The sequence below is a fragment of the Pleurodeles waltl genome, chromosome 3_1, assembly GCF_031143425.1.
Source record: "Pleurodeles waltl isolate 20211129_DDA chromosome 3_1, aPleWal1.hap1.20221129, whole genome shotgun sequence".
Taxonomy (NCBI): Eukaryota; Metazoa; Chordata; class Amphibia; order Caudata; family Salamandridae; genus Pleurodeles; species Pleurodeles waltl.
Genome location: NC_090440.1, coordinates 1,639,100,049 through 1,639,121,517, shown reverse-complemented (window position 1 = coordinate 1,639,121,517; position 21,469 = coordinate 1,639,100,049). Strand labels below are relative to the sequence as shown.

The window sequence follows — 21,469 nt, the reverse complement described above, 5'->3', positions numbered from 1 at the left end:
CTGTCATCTCCAGTAGATGTTCCTGACAGGAACACCAGGATCTGTCTCTACCCTTCTTTGGGTCTTGTATATACTTGGCCAGAAAGGTGGCCATCCTGGTGTCTATCTCTAGAGTATGTGCTACCTTCCCCTGCTAAGATTGGTTAAGGCATTTAGCCCTAAGGTGGCTGTGTGCTCCTTTGTCAAGCAGCTACTTTATACAGCTTGCGACCTATGTTGCTAATTTTTCTGCTGGGGTCCTTGCTGTAGATTGGATGGAGAAGGTCGTCTGGATCCGCATGTCATCTGTTGGACTGGAAGTCTTCCCAGTGTTGAAAGGGGCTAATGTGGAGTCTCCTGAGCACTGATGCCAAGGTCCAGAGTGTCCATGATCCCCATCTGAGTTATCCCCCCCCCCCCACCCACCCCACCCCCTCCACGCTAGTCACGTATGTCATGTGGGACTAGTAAAGGGACCACTGGGCACTAAGGTCGTAGTCCCCAGTCAGTCTGGAGTTAGGACGTTGTTGGCAGGTGTCTCCTTACAGGATAAAAATGCTCTTTTAAACTGAACTAGAAGTTGGTAGCAACCTCTTGGTCATGTTTACTCTATGCGGCTGTCTTGGCAGGATTTGCTCCTAACTGCCTAAGTGGTAGTGGGACCAAAGGTCTGGCAGCGCCTTTCCTCCAGTGGTTGGATGCATGACCGCTTTCATTAAGCTTCTGTAGGTTCTTCTTGTAGAGCAGCTCCCTGTGTATTGAGGCATCAACTGCTTTGCAGAAGTCATTGTCAAAAGGGAGGTATTGTGGCTCCTCCCTCAGAGGGGGTGTATGAGAAGTCTGCATTAGTACGATCTGTGTTCTAACTTGGAGACCAGTATGATTTGGGGACCCGCAAGTCCCAGATAAGGCTACAGTCTGGAACACCAATCACCCTTTGTATGCACGAGGTTATGTTTCCTAGCTCAGTGCCCCCACACCTGTTGGGAAGCCTTTGTGCTGTTATTTTTCTTCCCAAGTATACATACAGACCCTCAACGGGCATCATACTTCAGTCAGCGGGGTATTTAGTCAGGACTCTGCGATCGGTGTGCTCCCAGTTGATTCTTATCTTTCCCTCTATCTGTGCTGATTGAGGAGCCTGCGAGGAGCATTTCTGATACTGTAAGGCATCGCCTTCAAGAGGTCCGAGGACCTTGCTGCCTCATGCAGCACCACAGGTTGATATCGGCTTTAAAAAAAAATAACCTGCTTAGGAGCGTGAAGAGCCGTGCTCGCTTGGGATAGAGCTGAAAATGAAGTCTGATTAGGCACAGTGATTAAAAACAGTGCAGAAATACAATATTAATTCAGGTTTACCGATTTAACAGCAGACAATTCACAGGGAGAGTCCTTTCTGAGGACTTAACTGGCAGGCTAGAGCAGAGAAGGAAAGGAGGAGGAACAAAAGGGACTATGAAGACCGCCCTCAAGGAGAGTGGATGGACTTTGTTTCTATTTTCCCTAAGGGTCTTGGTGAAAGTTAGTTTTTTGAAGATATGATGTTTAATGAAGTAATGGTTATTTGCAAAAAAAAAGCGAAGAAACTAATGCATAATACCTTACTTACTCAAATTAGCTTTAAATGCTTTCTGTTTCAGGTATAACCTCTAAATATAATAACTTTTAAAGCAATTGTTTTGCTTTTAGACTCCTGAGAAGAAACAATCGGATTCTTCAAGGGGAAGAAAGAGGAAAGCAGAAATCCAGAATGAAAGCAGCCAAGGTACATTACAAAAGCCACAACATGTACCATAATTGCAAATGTTTATTAACAAGTTTTAATTTCCTCTTCAGCAACACTACTTGCATGTCTTCCTTTAAACTTTGATAAACTACTTAATTTTGTTCTGCTAGCTTCTATTTTGCTGAATATATTTTAATGTTTTATACCAATTATTTACATATGTTTGCAAATGTTTGGTTAATATTGCACTATGGTATGAAATATCAAAGCTTTCAATATGTATATAAAACCGCTAAATGTGGTAAATAGTAGATTTATCAAACTGGGGCTGTACCTGAGGAAAATTTGAAAAGCTTCTTTCTTCCAGATCTCAAATGTCTTGGCAGATGTCGACCTAGTGTCTTGACCAACAAGTGGTCTTTTGTGGAAGTAGGGGCACTGATTCTCCACCTTCGTCTAGTTTTTAGTTCATCCCAAACAGAGTCCAAAGGGAGCAGTGGCTCTGCATCTCCTTTACCTGTCTGCATTATTTGACACTGCACCCTAATACACTAATTGTAAGATTGAAAAAATGTATATCGATGGAAGAATTCTGGGCTGGACCTCCTAGTTTATGGCCAGGTCAAGCATCCTCTCCCTACCACCATTCACTTCCACACATTCCAATAACAAAGCAGGAGTTCCTCAAAGCTCCAATATTTCACCACTAAGTTTTATCACTTACATCCGGCATCTCCCAGGAATTAATCTAATCATTCCAACTCATGTTGTAGCTGTGAAGGTAATAACCAGATAATCCTTAAATTGGAGAACCCATAAAAAGTTCAAAATGAAGTAATTCTTGAAAAAAACGGTGACCTCTGAAAGTTAACAAACCGAGACCTTAACATTTGGAGAATGGAAATATTTTTCACCTATTGACTATAAAAAGCTGGGGTCTGGTTGCCTATCCCCCTGCCCCCAACCCCCCTTTGTGCCTGATGTTTTATGCAGCATTGACTGAAGTTCTCTGGATTCCTGCTAACCAGGTTCCCAGTGCCAGTGTACAAAGACATCTTGTTTGTGGTGGAATTAGGAATTCTGGGACAGGGTGATGACCAATCCACAAAGAAAGTGGTTATCTAGGGGGTGTAGTGTTTCCCCAAGGATAGGTAGCCCATTGGCCACCACCCTTCACTCCCCTTAACGCCCCCTAGTTTGAGGATTTAGGGGACCCCTTGACCAGGATAGCAGATCTTTGCTTGGCTCAAAAGGAGTGGACAAGAAGCCTGCCGACCTGAGAACCTAGGAACATGACTGACTTGGCGCTAAGCCTGCCAGCCTTCCTGCTGCACCTGACCCTTGTGGAGCAATTGACCTGTCCTGCCTCTTCAGCCCTTCAAGAAACTGGGAGAGCTGCCAGTGGTTCGCAAAGAACTCCCTTGGAGCAGAGGAGCTGTTTCCCTGCATCAGCAGACACCGCTTGTAAATTCCGGTACTCTGCCCCGTTGACCATCGGGCCCTCTGAATGATCAAGTCAGGAGAAGACTGCTTGGAGCCCAGGAGGACAGCACCACCACGAAGTCTGGAGACCCTGACCCCACCTGGACACTCTCTGCACCTATACATCAGGGGTACTGTACTCGTTACAGCAAACAAGGTTTGGTGGTCCAATCTGGATTCCAACTGCACCAAAGCAGACCTACTGTCGAGGGAAGTCCGTATCCACAAGGCCATTCGGAGAGCGGCTCCATGACCCTGTTTCCCCTCTTCGCCAGGTCACCAAGACCCAGAGCAATCCCTGACCACCCCAACCTGGTGCTTCAAAGCACCTCTGCATACACTCGAACCTCACAGTCCGAGTACGAGGGAGTCGATGGTGCTCACCAGGTCCTGAGACCTTCTGGAGCTGAGCCCATCCATGGGTTTGGCCAGACTGGACTTCATTCGTTGCCTGCAGCCTCTGTCTGCAGGCCCCCCCTCCAACTGCGAATTGCAGCACCGGACCCGATGCCAAAAGCCACCACTGAAACTGATCCCCACAGCCTGAGGAAGTGAACCAGTGGTGTCCACACGTGCATGCAGACCTCAAGGGTTGAGCCCCCTGTGGGTTCCACTGGATTGACCTTCCAGTCCCAGCTTGCAGCAACTTCCTAACCGGACCGTTTCTCATTGTAGTAAATGGGACACGTGACGCCGTTACACATCACTGCATCTGGATGCCTTAGAGCCTCCTGAGGTAACCTGTTGGTGTGGCCTTGGACCCTTCCCTTAGTCACATTAAGTCTTGGAGAACAGTCCTGTAAGTCGCCGTGAAGTATCCAAATAGAGTACATGTTTTCCCCATAGGATAACATTACTGCACCCAAAAAGTGCACTGTCAACTTCTTTAAAAAAGAAAAGAAAATCCTAACTGAAAGTACTCTCCTGATTCCGGTGATCTTGGTATCTAAATTATTAAATATAAAAAGTATGTGTTATGTATAGAAATTGGTGTTGGATTTCTTTGAATGTGTGCCTCACTAGCTGCCTATTCGTGCAATTTACTTGCTTAGCGCGTCCCTCGGTTATGCCTCACTGCTTTCCCTCACTACCACAAAAGAGCATTTCGGGGTGTTGTTTGTGCCTCTCTAATTCAGTTGTATAAAGAACTAGCGTCCTACATTAACTTCTTGCGCTTATAGATTTGTAATATCTTCAAAGGAAGCAGTGATTTAGGAACTATAATAAATTTAGCCCTGATTATGCTGCTAATTCAAACAAAGTCGTCGTTTGTTACCATGGAGATTCTATTAGTTGATTTCTCACATTTGGAATTCCCTGAAGTCCAGTCAACTTCTTCCCTTATTTTAGCGTTGGATTCTGTGAATGGTCTATACCACAGAATATCAGTTTCCATTACGGTATTTCATAAAAATAAAAAAATCTGTAAACAACTGCAAAATAACTCCGTTACCTAGACCCTAAAAACCACGTCCCTCCTGTGCTAAGGGCTCCCGCTGTTTACTGGTCAGGTCACCAGAAGATCCACTTTCAGAGTTGCAAAGCATTGGTTTTCCTGAAAGTGAAACTAAAGAGATTAAAGGTTACTGAGCTCCAGATTGCACTACAACTTAATATACCGTAGGCCAAGGGGAAAAAAATGTAAGGTTCATACTTTTTATTCCAAGTAGCCAAAACATGATATTTACTTCTTTCAAAATAAATGCCATTGAGAATCACTTGAAATCCAGGAGGATGGCGTTTTTCCTACCTGAGTAGATCTGAGATGCCTAACCAGTCCCTCAAACAGTCCAGCATGATAACTGTCAATAACCCTCAATGATATACAGTGTTGAACAAGAAGGCACTGCTTAAGTCACAAATAATAGCCTATTGCCAAATAAGAATTATTGTATCTATTACATATTGTATATACAGCACATGCATGTGCAATACATACAATAACAATACATACAATAATGTACTAATATTGTGTACTTGTGTTCTACGCAGTAATAGGATTGGCATTTCCACCTGGAAACTAACATGTCTGCGCACATAAGAAGCCTCCGAATATGATTGAAGTTAACTTCTTAAATGTGCATGAGAAACTTTTCTTAATCTGATGATAGGGAAAGACACTTAGCTGGTGAGCTCTGGGCCAGGACCAGACATCCCCTGCTGTCTTGTGGTTGGAAAAGAAAGTAGGGACTTGGAGTTCAGCATCATGCTGAGCTGAACCTCCTGGGACCTGTTACAGATTGAGATACATTCAGCAAGAACCCTCTCTTGCTGAGATGCAAGATGGCATCCCCGTCTGATACAAATCATATTTGAAATTATAACCCTGTCTGGGATGCCACTGGAGCTTCAAGTAGGATCCCTTGGAATCTGGAGTGCATCGCTGTTCGTATTGGACCCATTAGGGTTCCAGGTACAGGGATCTGAAAGCATGAGGCCTGGCAAGGGGCATCCATGCACAAAAAGATGGCTGTGATACCCCGGTGCCAGTGCTTAATGCGATGTTCGAGACCCAGATTCTGACTGAGGTGGAACCAACAGCCCCCACCACAATACAGCCCTGTATATCGGGTGAAACCCACCCAGCTGAGGCTGGTGGGAAGAATTTGAATCTGAACCCTGCTGATGTCGGCCCGATGGCATAATTCTTCCGATGAGGCTGACGAGGAGGACATGATCTAACTGGTGAGGTGAGCATTCAGCTTGAACACATCACATGTCCACCACTCAGAACAAAGGCAGAGACTATCTGTGTAAACATAAGGAGCCAGAGACCCCCCATAAAATAAACTAGCGAAGCCTATGGTGCCCCAATTCTTGCAAACAGATTTCCAGCATGACTGGTGGTAGAGCATCAAAGATTGTCTGAAACAGCCCAATATGCTGGCTACCAACATAGCAAAAGGGTGGTGCAACAGGGAGTACTAGAAACGTCCAGGCAGAAAGCCTGGCACCAGAAACTAGCATTAGTCAATAATTCTCATCCAAGAATTTTAGTAAACATGGGGCGATCCAGGCGCTTAAATGTGATGTGAGCAGTGACCTGAAAGTGGTGCTGAGAGATATGATTGACCACTGGAGTAGAGGTGAATATGTAGAAACAGAACCTGAACAGGTTGATGATTGTGAATGACTACAAGAGTGTATGCTAACCTCAGAGGAACAACACATCATCCTGAAAAAAAAAAATGCAAAGATCTCAAACAGATTTTCAGGAAATAGCACCCTCTTTAGACTTCCAAGAGAGCTCACAAAAACAGCTTCCTGAACTATATGCAGAACGTTTTTGAACCTATTATGGAAATCCCTGACCAACGTCCAGTTAGACAGGATGGAACACACACAGTATACCAGCGACAGATCACTAAGGGCACTCCTCCTGACATGCTAATAATGGTACACTTCTTTGAAGAAAAGGAGACATGCATGGCCTGACTTTGCAGGTATGGCCCTATATCATTCCATGGTTTCACCAATCAACGTTTCCAGGATTCCTGTCACTAATCACTATGACCAAGCTCTGAGCTTTCAAACCAGTCATTGACATAATGAAATCAAAATATATCAACCTGAGATGGTGTCTCCCATTTAGGACCATTAACAAATAGGAGGGTAAACTGGTGATCTCTAGCGTCACCTGAAGGGTGCACCCTGATGCGAATGGCTGAAAAGGAGACTGAGCCATTGCAGACCTCCGAATTCCGAGGGGTGTAAGACGTGAGTGCTTTGGACCACAGCATCCTACAAACGAAATAAAAAAACCTGAAAGTGTGGGGATCACAGCAGGCAAAGCAAGTGTTCTAATGCATCTACAGCATGCATCTTGGAGATATCATGACTCACCTCCACCATCTCAGCAACCTGAAGAACCATGAAGTGTGGTGCCACTCACTAGACTGCTGACTACTGGTTGTTCAGGTTCCCAAATTATCCATTAAAGAGCTTGGCTGGGTGGAGCTTTTGAGGGTGATCATTGCTATGGACCACCAGTGCTTTTTAACCCCCTCACAAAGGTGAAATGGGTGGGAAACGAAAAAGTAGATGGATACACAAAATACTACTACTGCATGGTGTAGGAGGCTGGCTCAGTTTATGGTGTACACTTCTGGTTTGGCACCCTATACTGAGTCCAGGCAACCCTTAGTGATGATGTTTAGGTGTCCAGGTAGCAAAAGCTCTCTAGGGGTAGCTGAGGTGAGCAGCTAAAGCTAATACAGCAGGAACATAAAGCACTTGAAATACCACAGTAGTCGGACAGTAACTCTCATGAAAAAGAACCACACAGGTGTTGCAAAAATAAAGGGTATTTTATTACAGCTCTACTACTGGATATCTCCCTTTGGCAGTATCTACACAATATAGATATAGATGCAAGAAAACAGCCCGGCAGGGCAAAAATCTTAATCCCAAAGGATGCAATGTCGCAAGAAAATGTAAGGGAGAGAGAAACCGACCACAGGTGCAGCAGTGAGCAGCAGGCAGCCCTCATCCTTGCCCAGTAAGGGGCTGTCCCAAGAAGTCCCCCTGTGCCTTGCCTGCAACGTCTGAGTGACCCACAGGTCCCTCTGTTGAAACCTATTGAACACCCTGTTTGCCCACTGCACCCGGCCGCCCCTGTGCCGTAGAGGGTGTGTTTTGTGTACCTACTTGCCTCCCCTTACCCCCACAAGTGCTGTACTAAACCACCCTGGTCTGCCCCCTGAGGATGGGGTTACTTACCTGCCATCAGACCGGAACCGAAGCCCCCCCGTCTCCATAGGCACCCATGTTATTTTGGCTCCTCTGACCTCGGCACCTGACCGGCCCTGTGTTGCTGGTTCTGGGTGTTTGGGGTTGACTTGAACCCCCAACGGTGGGCTACCTATGCCCCAGAGGCTGAACTTGTAAGTGCTTTACTTACCGTAATAACTAAACTGTACTTACCTCCCCCAGGAATGGTTGAAAATTGCAGTGTCCACTTTTAAAATAGCTTATTGCCATTTTATGAAAAACTGTGTACATTACTGTTTTGGTTCAAAGTTCTAAGTATTACAATGCAAAGTACCTTACATTTAATCTGACTCTTGCGGTTCTAAAAATAAACCAAAGATTATTTTTCTATATAATAACCTATTGGCCTTGAGTTAAGTCATTGAGTGTGTGTTGTCTCTTATCAGAGGGTAGTGTTAAGCATTTGTTGTACACACACAAGCAATAAGCCTAACTGCTCGACCACACTACCACAAATAGAGCATTAGTATTATCTATTATTGCCTCTGTCAAGTCTCTTGGGGAACCCCTGGACACACTATATCATTTTGATATAGTATATACAGAGCCAGCTCTCTACAGTCAGTAACCAGCAAGGCCACCAACAAGCACTGGCAAATGCAAGGAGGAGCTGAAGATGTATGTGCAAGTTTATGTGAACCAGCAAGGTCCTGGAGACTCTACCCTTGAGGGAGAGTCGGAGCTGGCCCTCAGCACACAGGGAGGCCAGCAGAAGTTGTCGAGCCCCCATGAGTGCCCACAGGGAGTCGTGGGGAGGCCTCGGCAGCACAACAAAACAAAAGCCCCACGTCGCAGAAGCAACAGAACGGAGGTTGATATGAGTTGCAGAGTGCTGGGGCTTCTCGGTGCTCGAAGATCTCTTGGAGGAAGAGCCAGCAAGCCTTGCCAAGAGCAAATCGTGGTGCACAGAAGCTGCAGAAGGGTCCCACAGTCTCAAGTGGATCAGAAGGCTGGAGAGACCCGAAGAGGACCACAGAATCACCACCTGTGAGCAGAGCCTTCACGTTGTCCGTGGGACAGCAGGATCCACCAGCCGGTTATTGTTGGCTTGAGGTGTCTGCAGATGCAGGGGAGTGACTCCTTCACTCCAAGAGAGATTCCTTCATGCTTCCAGATGCAAACAGTCCTTGTGACCCTGGATGATGCACAGCCTTAGATGTTGCAGAATTCTTGTGAGAGAGCACAATCACTGTGGTCCTGGTTAGCAGGATCTTGGGAAAGTAGTCTAAGTAAAAAATGGGGGTTACCAGGCCAGCTACCAACCTGTTGCATGTTACTAAATTTGAATAACATGACTAACCCTGGCCCTGAATGGGACTAGCAGGATGGCATGCTGCTCTTCTAGAATGTGCTTCAGTGCTTCTTCAGTTGTAATGAATGCTAAAAAAAATAAATAATAATAATTCAGTATATAAATATAAGCAGAACATAATGCGCTTATCTGATAGACATCTGGTTGCAGATGCTTTACCTTAGAATTTTCCCCAGGCTTTGGTTTGGAACCTGAGATTTTTCTCGATCACAACCTCTGTGCATCGTTTGGTAGCGTTGATCGGCTCTGCATCCGCACCGGACATGTCGCAGGTCCTTTATAGGCACCACCTCAGCGTGCTGACGTCCGTTCTTTTCTTTCTGCGCCAGCTTGCGATGATCTGAAGAAGAGGTACCCCCTCAGCCACTTTTTGACTCTTCTTTTTCAACTTTTTGTTGAAGATTTTTGAGTGTCTACAGTTCTGGTGCGTCGAAGACCACTTCAGGTAAGACCAGGTTGAAGCCCTGTGAGTCCTGTCATCAGGCGATATCCGTGATGGATCCGCACCTCAGGTGATTGTGGTGTTTGGAGCACAACCATGACTCTAAGTCGTGCTCCGAGTGCCGGGCCATGAATCCAAGAGCTTTGAAGGGGTGGTCCCTGAAGCTCCTTGTGGCCTGGTGCCTGGCTCCTAGTAGGTCCCGATCTCGGCCGAGAGGAAGGTCCTGGGATCGGCTGCAGAGCCCTCCCCCAGTCCTCCAGCCTTGCATTGCGTTCCGTGAACACTGCATGTCTTTTGGGCTGTTCTACCAATACCCTGAGGGATAAAGTTGAGTAAGTGATGCCACAGGTCCCAGTGGAGCCCCGGTCTGTCCTCTCTCAAGCTGTTGCTGATGGTACAGACGCAGGAAAGTTCACGATCAGAAGTGGATTGGACATGACCGATTCACTGGACAGAGTAGTTGCATCAACGGTGGCTCTGAGGCGTCACACGTGGTGGAGGACATCTGGCTTTTCAGGGGGATGTCCAGTCTACCCTTATGGACATCCCCTTTGATGGCACCCATCTCTTTAAAGACATAGCAGCCTTGGCTTTTTTTAATCGGTTCAATGATTCTTGTGCTACAGCAAGGTCCTTGGGCCTCATGGCTATCCCTCACCTACCCTCAGTCTGCTTTTTGCCCCTTTTGTGGGTATGGAAGTGACTTACCACCACACCCCTCCTCCTCCAGTCACAATGCCACACATGCTACCCAGCTTCTGCATGGCTGGGGACGAGAGATCCACCATCCTCGTTGATTAGGGAACCAACTGTCCGGTCAGTCTACCAGTTCGCACCCCCCCCCCCCCCCTCCCCTGCAGCTGCTTCCAAACCTACCTAGTCTGACGAATCCCCACCAGGTACCAGTTGGAGGCAGGGTTCCGCTGGCAGTCCATCACATCAGACAGATGGGTTTTGTGGATAGTCCAAAGGGGCTACTCCCTCCCCTTCAAGACTACGCCTCCATTCATGCCACCATCCTACAATCTGTAGACTGAGGATCATTTGCCACTTCTCTGCGAGGTTATACCTCTCTTGGCCAAGGAAGCCATAGAGAGACTCCCTGTGACAGAAGTAGCTTGTGGTTGCTATTCCCGTTACTTTCTGGTGCCCAAAGAGGACAAGGGCCTCTGCCCTAACCTAGACTTTCAGTCTCATTTTCTACCTCAAGAAGTTGTTGAAAATGCTCACTTTGGCTCATGTTTTATTTGCCCTGGACCCCCAGGAAACTGGATGGTAGCGCTGGACTTGCAGGACGCTTATTTTCATATCCCTGTCCTACCTGCCCACAGACGTTACTTGGGGGTCATGGTATGTCACAAACAGTTTCAGTTCACCATGGTCCCCTTTGGCCTTATCTCTCGGGTATTCACCAAGGTGATGCCGTGGTTGCTGCAAATCTGCGCCGATCAGGGGTTTATCTTCCTCTCCCTCAATGACTGGCTGTTAAAGGCTGTCTCGCCCCACGCTGTCGTTTCAAACCCCCTCATCCCCTCCCCCCTTTAGAATATGGCAGACCTACTGCATTTGCTGGGGTTTGCTATAAACGTACCAAAGTCACACCAGACTCCATCTCAGATTCTCCCTTTCATTGGAGCTGTTCTGGGCACAGTGCAGTTTTGGGCTTTACCTCCTTAGCGGCAAGTCCAGGATATTCAGGATATGATACCAATGTTTCAGCCTCTATCCTGGATTTCGATGAGAATGATTCTGAGCCTTTTGGGCTCCTGCATCCTGCAAGTGACACATGACAAATGAAATATTTGGGCTCTGCAGTGTTACCTGAAGTTCCAGTGGGGGGCAGCATCAGGGGACTCTCTCCTGCATTGTTCATATCTTGGAGGGAACTGTGAAGAACTGCAGTGGTGACTAACGTACCACAATTGGGTCAGAGGCAGAACCCTCTCCCTTCCCCAACCAGATCTGACAGTAGTGACAGATGTGTCACTCCTAGGCTGGTGCGGCCATCTGGAAGTGGCAGAGGTTAGAGGCATCTGGCCTCCGTCGGAGTTCCGAGTGCTAAGACTGGCATTGAAAGCATTTCTTCCCTCTCGTGCAGGTGTTCATGGACAACACCACTGTCATGTGATTCTGCAACAAGCAGGGCAGGGTCATGGGCCCTTTGTCAAGATGCCGTGTGCCTCTAGACGTAGCAGGAACATCAGGTCATTTCCCTAGTGGTTCAACACCTGGTGGACTCTCTGAAAGCCAGAGCGTACTACCTTAGTCAACAATGCTTAGTCAATCACGAATGACTGCAGTGGGGAGAGTCTTGGTTAGATCTGTTTGCCTCTGCAGAGAATGCGTGCAGGAAGCTGGCCTGGTGTGTGGTATACACCTATGGTATTATCCAGGTCCAGGCATTCCCTATTAGTGAAGTGTAGGCAGTGTCTAGGAGGCCAGGGCTCTCTAGAGGTAGCTGTGGATGAGCGTCCAAGACTTATCTAGGAGACATGCAAAGCTTATGCATTACCACTATAGTCACACAGCAACTTATCACACATGAAAGAACCAAACAGTGTTACAAAAATAGATGTACTTTATTATAGTAAAACACAACAATACTTATAGCCCCCCCCGCCCCCCCCCCCCTCCAACCACCACGCCGAACTGGAGGTAAGTACACACTAATTATATACACAATAGTAATCAGCAAATGGCATAAAAAGCAGCAAACATTGCCAGTACTTAGTAAAGATAGAAAATGCCCTAGGGGAGGGCCAAACCATAGACTAAAAGTGGCATGTGAAATGCAGTCCCCCACCCAAGGATGTGGAGTTGTTAAAGGGGAACTGGGAGAACTAGGAACCCCAAGAGGTGAGTACCAGAGTGACCCCCAGCGACAGGCAAGTACCTGGTCTTCCCACAGACTTACAGGACGATTTAGAAAAGGATTGTATGAGAACAGGACCAGACAGGAAGAACCCAAAGGTGGATTCCGGTAGAAGAGGACCTGCAAAGGGAAGGGACAGGGTCCAGTCCACAATGGAGTGTCCAGTGTGGGCAGGAGCCACTACCCACCTTTTTGTGGATGCAGAACTAGGTAGGCTAGAGGAGTCCTTGGAGTGGTGCAGATGGTGTCCCTCTGCAGTCAGGAGAGTCAGCAGAAGCAGTCACTGGCCCCACAGGCAACCCACTGGCTGCAGGCACAGTAAGTCACAGTGAGGCCCAGTCAGCACATCTGAAGAGGAGTCCCACGTCGCTGGGAAGCAGAGCTGAGACTGCTTGGCAGGAAGAAGTGCTGTGGGCCGGGGCTACACGGAGCCTGAAGATCCCTTGGAGCAGGAGCAAACAGGCCTTGGCAGCTGCAAGAGCTGAGGTGCACAGGGGTACTGTCCGGCGAGGCAAGGGCTTACCATCACCCAAGCTGGACAGCTGGCAGAGAGGTCCAAGTGACCCACTCCAGACTGCCACCTGTGATGCAGGATCAGTGCGGTTCCAGAGGAGAGCAGATCCACGCAGTTGGTAGTCATTGCAGTTGGTGCCTACAGATGCAGGGGAGTTACTCCTTCACTCTAAAGGTGATTCCTTCTTGCTTCTTGGTGCAGACTGAAGTCTAGCAGACCTCAGAGGATGTACAGCTGGGGAAATGTTGCAGTTGCTGGACGGAGCTGGAAAAACAATGTTGCAAAGCGGAGTCGTCACTGGAGTTGCAGATTGTCGGTTCCTGAAAAGTCCAGTTGCAGTTTCAGTGGCCAGAAGATTAAGTAAATGATCCAGAGGAGTTCTGGTGGAATCGTGCAATTTGAATCTGAGTACCCACCCTCAAGGGAGTCTCTCTAAATAACCCTAAAAGAGGTTTATGCTTACCTAGTAAGGTGACCACCTTTTAGGAGGGGGCTGTGAAATCACCCGTCTGACCTGGCCACTCAGATGCTCCCAGGGGCCCCTGCACATCTTGGTTTCAAGATGGTAGATTTGAGTGGCCACCTGGAGGAGCTCTGGGCACCAACCCTGGGGTGGTGATGGACAGAGGAGTGGTCCCTCCCCTTTCCTTTGTCCAGTTTCGTGCCAGAGGAAGGGGTGGGGTGTTTAAGGGGTCCCTGGATTGGTGCAAGCTGGTTTATGTAAGGAAGGCACCAAATGTGCCCTTCAGAGCAAACCTGTAGCTTGGGGAGGCTTCCCCTCTCAAGCTTTGTAACACCTATTTCCAAGGGAGAGTATGTTACCTTCCTCAGGAAATCCTTTGTTCCGCCTTCCCTTGCCTGAGCTGGTCAAGCAGCAGGAGGGCTTAAACCTGTCTGAGGGGTGGCAGCAGCACGGGCTTCCCGGAAAACCCCAGAAGACTGGTAGGAGCAATACTAGGGATCCTCTAAGGAGTCACAAGAGTGCATGAAATCATACAACCAGTACTGGCAACAGTATTTGGGTATGATTCTGACATATATTTGATATCAAACATTCACAGGTTCGGATTTAACATTGTGTAGCTGGACACAGGTGGCGACCATTGTACATTACATGGGTAAAATGGCTTTCCGCCCCTTACGAAGTCCAGTGTCATGGGACTGGAGTTGGCAGGGGTACCTCTGCTCATGCAGGGGGGGGGGGTGCACTCACACACCGGTACCTGCTCACTCCCCTATGGGGTAGGAGGCCTACCATAGGGGGGGACTTAGTGATCTGGTGCAATGACGTGGTGAAAGGGTGCACCTTTTCATTCTGGCGTGACTTTTGTTGGTAATGTGGGTCTGAAGAAAGGTCTGGTAGTGCAGAAGAGAACCATCTCCAGATGGGTCGTACTCTGCCTTAAAATGTACTTGGCTAAGAAGCAACCTGAGGACTTGTGTGCTCACTCTACCAGAGCTAAAGCTGCAACCAGTGCATTAGCACAAAGTTCCGGTCCTGAATGTCTGCCAGGCGGCAACATGGGCATCTCTGCACACTTTTACCAAATCCTGCTGCCTGGACACTCTGGTCCGTAGAGACTGGCACTTTGCCTGTTCGGTCCTGCAGGACTTTCTGGTGTGATCTTGGTTCGCAGACCCATCTCCTGGGAAGATGTTGCTTGGGTATGTATTCTAAGGTGAGAAATCTGCAACTAGGTGTCTCTATCCGGTGGTCAAGTTGCTTACCTTTGAAACCACCTTATTTGGTAGAGACAATATCTAGTTGCCGATTCCTTACCTACCCACCCAACCTCCCTGCTCTGCGATCTGATTTCTAGGGACAGGGACTCCCCTTTCAGAGCCCTAGTTTTGATGCACCATTGGTCAGTGTTCTTAATGATTGTGCTTCTGGCGTGTAAAGTCGTGAAAAGAAACTGATGTCAGTGTGCCGGGCTGGTGCCTATATTGGACCTGTGATGTCATGTCAAGCATGAACAACAACGATGACTGACGCAGTGCTGATCGATAACTATTGGTGCACAGAGGTACTGCTTGAGAAAAATCTCCAGATCCAGACTGACACCTGGTGGTATTTCTAAGGTAAGAAATGTGCAACTAGATACCAGATATGGCATTATCAAAGGCAAGTAACCTGTCCCTGAATTCCATTTTTCACTGTGGTGAGGTGCTATGACTCCCTCAATGGTATTAGCCTATTGCACTGAGCAGACCTGCATGTATGCCCTTTGTGATGTATTTTTTCTTGCACAGTAGTTCCCAATAAAACTATACTATTGTGCCCAGAATGCAACGTTTAAGTCTGTACAGTGATGGAAATATCAATAACTAAGTTCTGAGTCGGGTCCCAGTCGTTTTTGTCTCAACTGATTCTAAACTAGAACTTGAGTTTAAAAAAAAAAAAAAAAACTCTGTTTTCTGTTGTTGGTTACATTGTACTGTAATGAAGACAAGGAATTTGAGCTTTGAACTGTGGTGATAAGTGACTGTGTGTGTGTGTGTTAGTACATTCGGTTGAACTAACCTGTTATATGGCAACATTTATTTTCTCTACCAAAGCATAAAGCTTTGTTTTCTTTTGTTTATGTACTAATTTGCGTAAGCAAAGCTTTACAAGTGTTGCAACAACATTACAGAAATGGGCTTAAATCACTACTAATTGGGATCTATTTTCTTTAGACTGTGGATGGATCGAAGAAATAATGCGTTTTCATATAAATTCCATATAGTTAGATAAGACTAAATTGAAAGACTAAAATCCTCCTTTTAATGAACCTTCTGGGTTTATATATATTACCTGTATGTTCTTGTCTTTCATCACTGTTACTGATTTATGCTTACAGATATATATATATATATATATATATATATATATATATATAAAAGCTTCTTTTATTTGTAACTCCTACTTTGTTATAGAAGGCCAGTATGTACGACTCACTGCAGCGTTTCTGGAATCCAGGGAAATACTGTTCCTACTTTGCACATAGAAACCAGTATTCTCTGTTTCTGATGGATACACCTACCTGTGGATTCCTCACTTAAAGAATTCTCCCCCTCGCGCCAGCCTCAACGAAAATTTATTCTAGCTCTGCACGTCGACGATGACGTCACAATCGCCCCACTCCACGCGACGCCGTATGACGTCATCTAGGCAATAAGAAGCCCTCGTCGACGTGCAGACGTCAGTTCCCTTTTTTCCGTGCCTCCGAGTAACTGGTTCGATGGCATGTGTAGCTGCAGATACACATGTTGTGCATAGCCCGCCATCTGGTGTTGGGTCGGAGTGTTACAAGTTGTTTTTCTTCGAAGAAGTCTTTCGAGTCACGAGACCGAGGGACTCCTCCTCTTTTGCTTCCATTGTGCATGGGCGTCGACTCCATCTTCGATTGTTTTCTTTCCGCCATCGTGTTCGGACGTGTTCCTTTTCGGTCCGGGTTCGGAACGGAAAGATAGTTAGAAATTCGTAAAATTACGTCGGTATTGTTGTGTTCGGGATCGGGTTAGATAGAATCGACATCGAATCGTGAAGAGCTCCGGTAGCCCTTCAGGGTAATTTCGATCCCCCTTCGGGGCCTGGTCGGCCCGACCGCGTGTAACATCGAGGCTGATGGAACGGACCCCGTTCCGATTCTGCCCTAAATGCCACAACAAATACCCATATACAGACCAACATTTGGTCTGTAACCTGTGCCTGTCGCCCGAGCACAAGGAAGAAACTTGTGAGGCCTGTCGTGCGTTTCGATCCCGAAAAACGCTCCGTGACTGGCGAGCCAGAAGACTACAGATGGCGTCCACGCCGACAGGACACCGAGAGTTCGAGGAACAAGGAGAAGAAGAGGAAGCCTTCTCTATCCATGAATCGGACTCGGAGGAATTCGACGTCCACGAAACAGTGAGTAAGACGTCGAAGCCAGCACACAAGAAAACAGACAAGGCCCAGGGGACGCCACTGCCAACAGGCCATGGCTCAACCCATAAAGTCGGTGACCGCCCATCGGCACCGAAAAAGGCCGAACTAGTGCCGAGATCGTCCGACTCGGGTCGAGACACAGGCACGCAGCAATCTCGGGACCGAGAAAGTGCTGCCGACAAAGATCGACGCCGAGACATCGGAACCGAAGCTGCTCGACGCAGAGACAGCGGCACCGAGGAGGATCGACGCTGAGAATTTTTTACTCCAAAAAAGAGAAAAGTCGCCTCGGAGCCGAAAACGAGTAAGGACATAGTTTTGGTGCCGAAACAACCGGCAACCGAGCCAACTACCAGCTCATATTCAGAGGAGCAATCACTGTCCTCTCAATTGTGCAAACATAGATTCGAGGAAGAGTTACAGTCCACTGAAGTAGACCACACTCAAAAGCGGATCTTCATACAGAGTGGAACAGGGAAGATCAGCACCCTTCCCCCCTATTAGGAGAAAAAGGAGACTTGAGTTCCAAATACAGGAACAAGCACCACAAACAAAAGTGGTGAAGAAGGTAACTCCGCCACCCTCTCCTCCACCTGTAACTTACATATCACCAGCACAGACTCCGTCACACTCACCGGCTCACACCACCATGAGCCAAGATGACCAGGACGCTTGGGACCTATACGACGCCCCAGTGTCAGACAACAGTCCGGAGGCGTATCCTACCAAGCCCTCACCACCAGAGGACAGCACAGCGTATTCACAGGTGGTAGCTAGGGCAGCAGAGTTCCATAACGTGTCGCTACACTCGGAACCTGTCGAGGATGACTTCCTTTTCAACACCCTCTCCTCCACCCATAGCACCTACCAGAGCCTGCCTATGCTCCCAGGAATGCTAAGGCACGCAAAGCAAATCTTCAAAGAGCCTGTCCAGGGTAGAGCAATAACACCAAGGGTGGAAAAGAAATATAAAGCACCGCCCACAGACCCTGCTTTCATCACCTCACAACTGCCACCAGATTCGGTTGTAGTAGGGGCAGCTCGCAAGAGAGCCAACTCTCACACATCGGGCGATGCACCACCTCCGGATAAAGAAAGCCGCAAGTTTGACGCAGCCGGAAAAAGGGTCGCAGTACAAGCTGCAAACCAGTGGTGCATCGCTAACTCTCAAGCGCTCCTAGCGCGATATGATAGAGCCCATTGGGACGAGATGCAGCACCTCATCGAGCATCTACCCAAGGATTTACAAAAAAGGGCGAAACAGGTGGTTGAGGAGGGACAAAACATCTCCAATAACCAAATACGCTCCTCTATGGATGCAGCTGACACAGCTGCAAGAACAATTAACACAGCAGTAACCATAAGAAGGCACGCATGGTTACGAACATCTGGCTTTAAACCTGAGATACAGCAAGCGGTGCTCAATATGGCATTCAATGAGCAACAATTGTTCGGACCTGAAGTGGACACGGCAATTGAGAAGCTAAAAAAGGACACTGACACTGCCAAGGCCATGGGCGCACTCTACTCCCCGCAGGGCAGAGGCACTTTCGGCACCTTCCGCAAAACAACCTTCAGAGGGGGGTTTCGGGGTCAGGACACACAAGCCAGTACCTCACATTCAACACCGTCTACCTACCAGGGACAGTACCAAACGGGAGGCTTTCGGGGCCAGTACAGAGGAGGACAATTCCCTAGAAACAGGGGAAAATTTTAAAGCCCAAAAACACCTGCAACCAAACAGTGACTCACAGGTCACTCATCCCCTCCACACAACACCAGTGGGGGGAAGAATAAGTCAGTATTACCAATCTTGGGAGGAAATAACAACAGACACTTGGGTCTTAGCAATTATCCAACATGGTTATTGCATAGAATTTCTCAAAATCCCTCCAAATATACCACCAAAAACACAGAATATATCAAAACAGCATTCAGACCTTCTGGAAATAGAAGTTCAAGCATTACTGCAAAAGAACGCAATAGAACTGGTACCAGGTACACAAATAAACACAGGAGTTTACTCACTGTACTTTCTAATACCAAAAAAGGACAAAACACTGAGACCAATCCTAGATCTCGGAACACTAAACACCTACATCAAATCAGAACACTTTCACATGGTCACGCTACAAGAAGTGTTACCATTGCTAAAGCAACAAGACTACATGACAACCTTAGATCTCAAAGACGCATATTTCCACATACCGGTACATCCCTCGCACAGGAAATACCAAAGGTTCGTATTCAAAGGAATACATTACCAATTCAAAGTATTGCCGTTCGGTATAACAACCGCACCAAGAGTCTTTACAAAATGCCTAGCATTAGTAGCTGCACACATCAGAAGGCAGCAAATACACGTATTCCCGTATCTGGACGATTGGCTAATCAAGACCAACTCACTGACAAAGTGTTCACACCACACAGATCAGGTCATACAAACCCTCTACAAACTCGGTTTCTCCGTCAACTATGCAAAATCACACATTCTGCTGTGCAAAGTACAGCAATACCTAGGAGCAACAATAGACCCAACAAGGGGAATAGCCACTCCAAGTCCACAAAGGGTTCAAAATTTCTAAAAGTTATACAAACCATGTATCCAACACAAAAAATACAGGCAAAGATGGTATTACAACTCCTAGGCATGATGTCCTCATGCATAGCCATTGTCCCGAACGCAAGACTGCACATGAGGCCCTTACAACAGTGCCTAGCATCACAATGGTCACAAGCACAGGGTCACCTTCTAGATCTGGTGTTGATAGACCGCCAAACATACATCTCGCTTCTGTGGTGGAACAGTATAAATTTAAACAAAGGGCGGCCTTTCCAAGACCCAGTGCCACAATACGTGATAACAGATGCTTCCATGACAGGGTGGGGAGCACACCTCAATCAACACAGCATCCAAGGACAATGGGACGTACATCAAACAAAGCTGCATATAAATCACCTCGAACTGCTAGCAGTTTTCCTAGCGTTAAAAGCATTCCAACCCATCATAACCCACAAGTACATTCTTGTCAAAACAGACAACATGACAACAATGTATTATCTAAACAAACAGGGGGGGGACACACTCGACACAGCTGTGCCTCCTGGCACAAAAAATATGGCAATGGGCAATTCACAACCACATTCGCCTAATAGCACAGTTTATTCCAGGGATCCAGAATCAACTTGCAGACAATCTTTCGAGATCACCAACAGGTCCACGAATGGGAAATTCACCCCCAAATTCTAAACACTTACTTCAAAATTTGGGGAACACCTCAAATAGACTTATTTGCAACAAAGGAGAACGCAAAATGCCAAACCTTCGCATCCAGATACCCACACAGGCAATCCCAAGGCAATGCCCTATGGATGAACTGGTCAGGGATATTTGCGTACGCTTTTCCCCCCTCTCCCTCTCCTTCCATATCTAGTAAACAAATTGAGTCAAAACAAACTCAAACTCATACTGATAGCACCAACATGGGCAAGGCAACCTTGGTACACAACACTGCTAGACCTATCAGTAGTACCCCACGTCAAGTTACCCAACAGGCCAGATCTGTTAACACAACACAAACAACAGATCAGGCATCCAAACCCAGCATCGCTGAATCTAGCAATCTGGCTCCTGAAATCCTAGAATTCGGACACTTAAACCTCACCCAAGAATGTATGGAAGTCCTAAAGCAAGCTAGAAGACCATCCACTAGACACTGCTATGCAAGCAAATGGAAAAGGTTTGTTTGCTACTGCCATAATAATCAAATTCAACCATTACACGCATCTCCAAAGGATGTAGTGGGTTACTTACTACACTTACAAAAATCGAACCTGGCCTTCTCTTCCATTAAGATACACCTCGCAGCAATATCTGCATACCTGCAGATTACCCATTCAACTTCACTATTTAGGATACCTGTCATTAAAGTGTTTATGGAAGGCCTGAAAAGAATTATACCACCAAGGACACCACCCGTTCCTTCATGGAACCTCAACATCGTCTTAACAAGACTCATGGGTCCACCTTTTGAACCCATGCATTCTTGCGAAATACAATTCCTAACCTGGAAAGTTGCATTTCTCATCGCCATCACATCTCTAAGAAGAGTAAGTGAAATTCAGGCGTTTACAATACAAGAACCTTATATCCAAATACACAAAAATAAGGTAGTCTTAAGAACCAATCCTAAATTTCTACCAAAGGTTATTTCACCGTTACACTTAAATCAAACGGTAGAACTACCAGTGTTCTTCCCACAGCCAGACTCGGTAGCTGAAAGGGCACTACATACATTAGACATCAGAAGAGCACTAATGTACTACATTGACAGAACAAAAGAAATCAGAAAAACAAAACAACTGTTTATTGCATTCCAAAAACCTCATACAGGAAACCCAATATCAAAACAGGGTATAGCCAGATGGATAGTTAAATGCATCCAAATCTGCTACCTTA

At 46.9% G+C, this 21,469-nt stretch overlaps 1 protein-coding gene across 2 annotated transcripts in view; it reads left to right on the top strand.

Moving 5' to 3' along the window:
- The window catches only part of TLK1 (tousled like kinase 1), a 618,148-nt gene that overhangs the window by 103,271 nt on the left and 493,408 nt on the right, over window positions 1–21,469 (top strand). For both annotated transcript variants that reach the window (XM_069225321.1, XM_069225320.1), the window contains exon 4: window positions 1,669–1,744. In XM_069225321.1, the coding sequence (XP_069081422.1) occupies window positions 1,669–1,744 (76 nt within the window). The remainder of the gene's footprint in view (window positions 1–1,668; window positions 1,745–21,469) is intronic.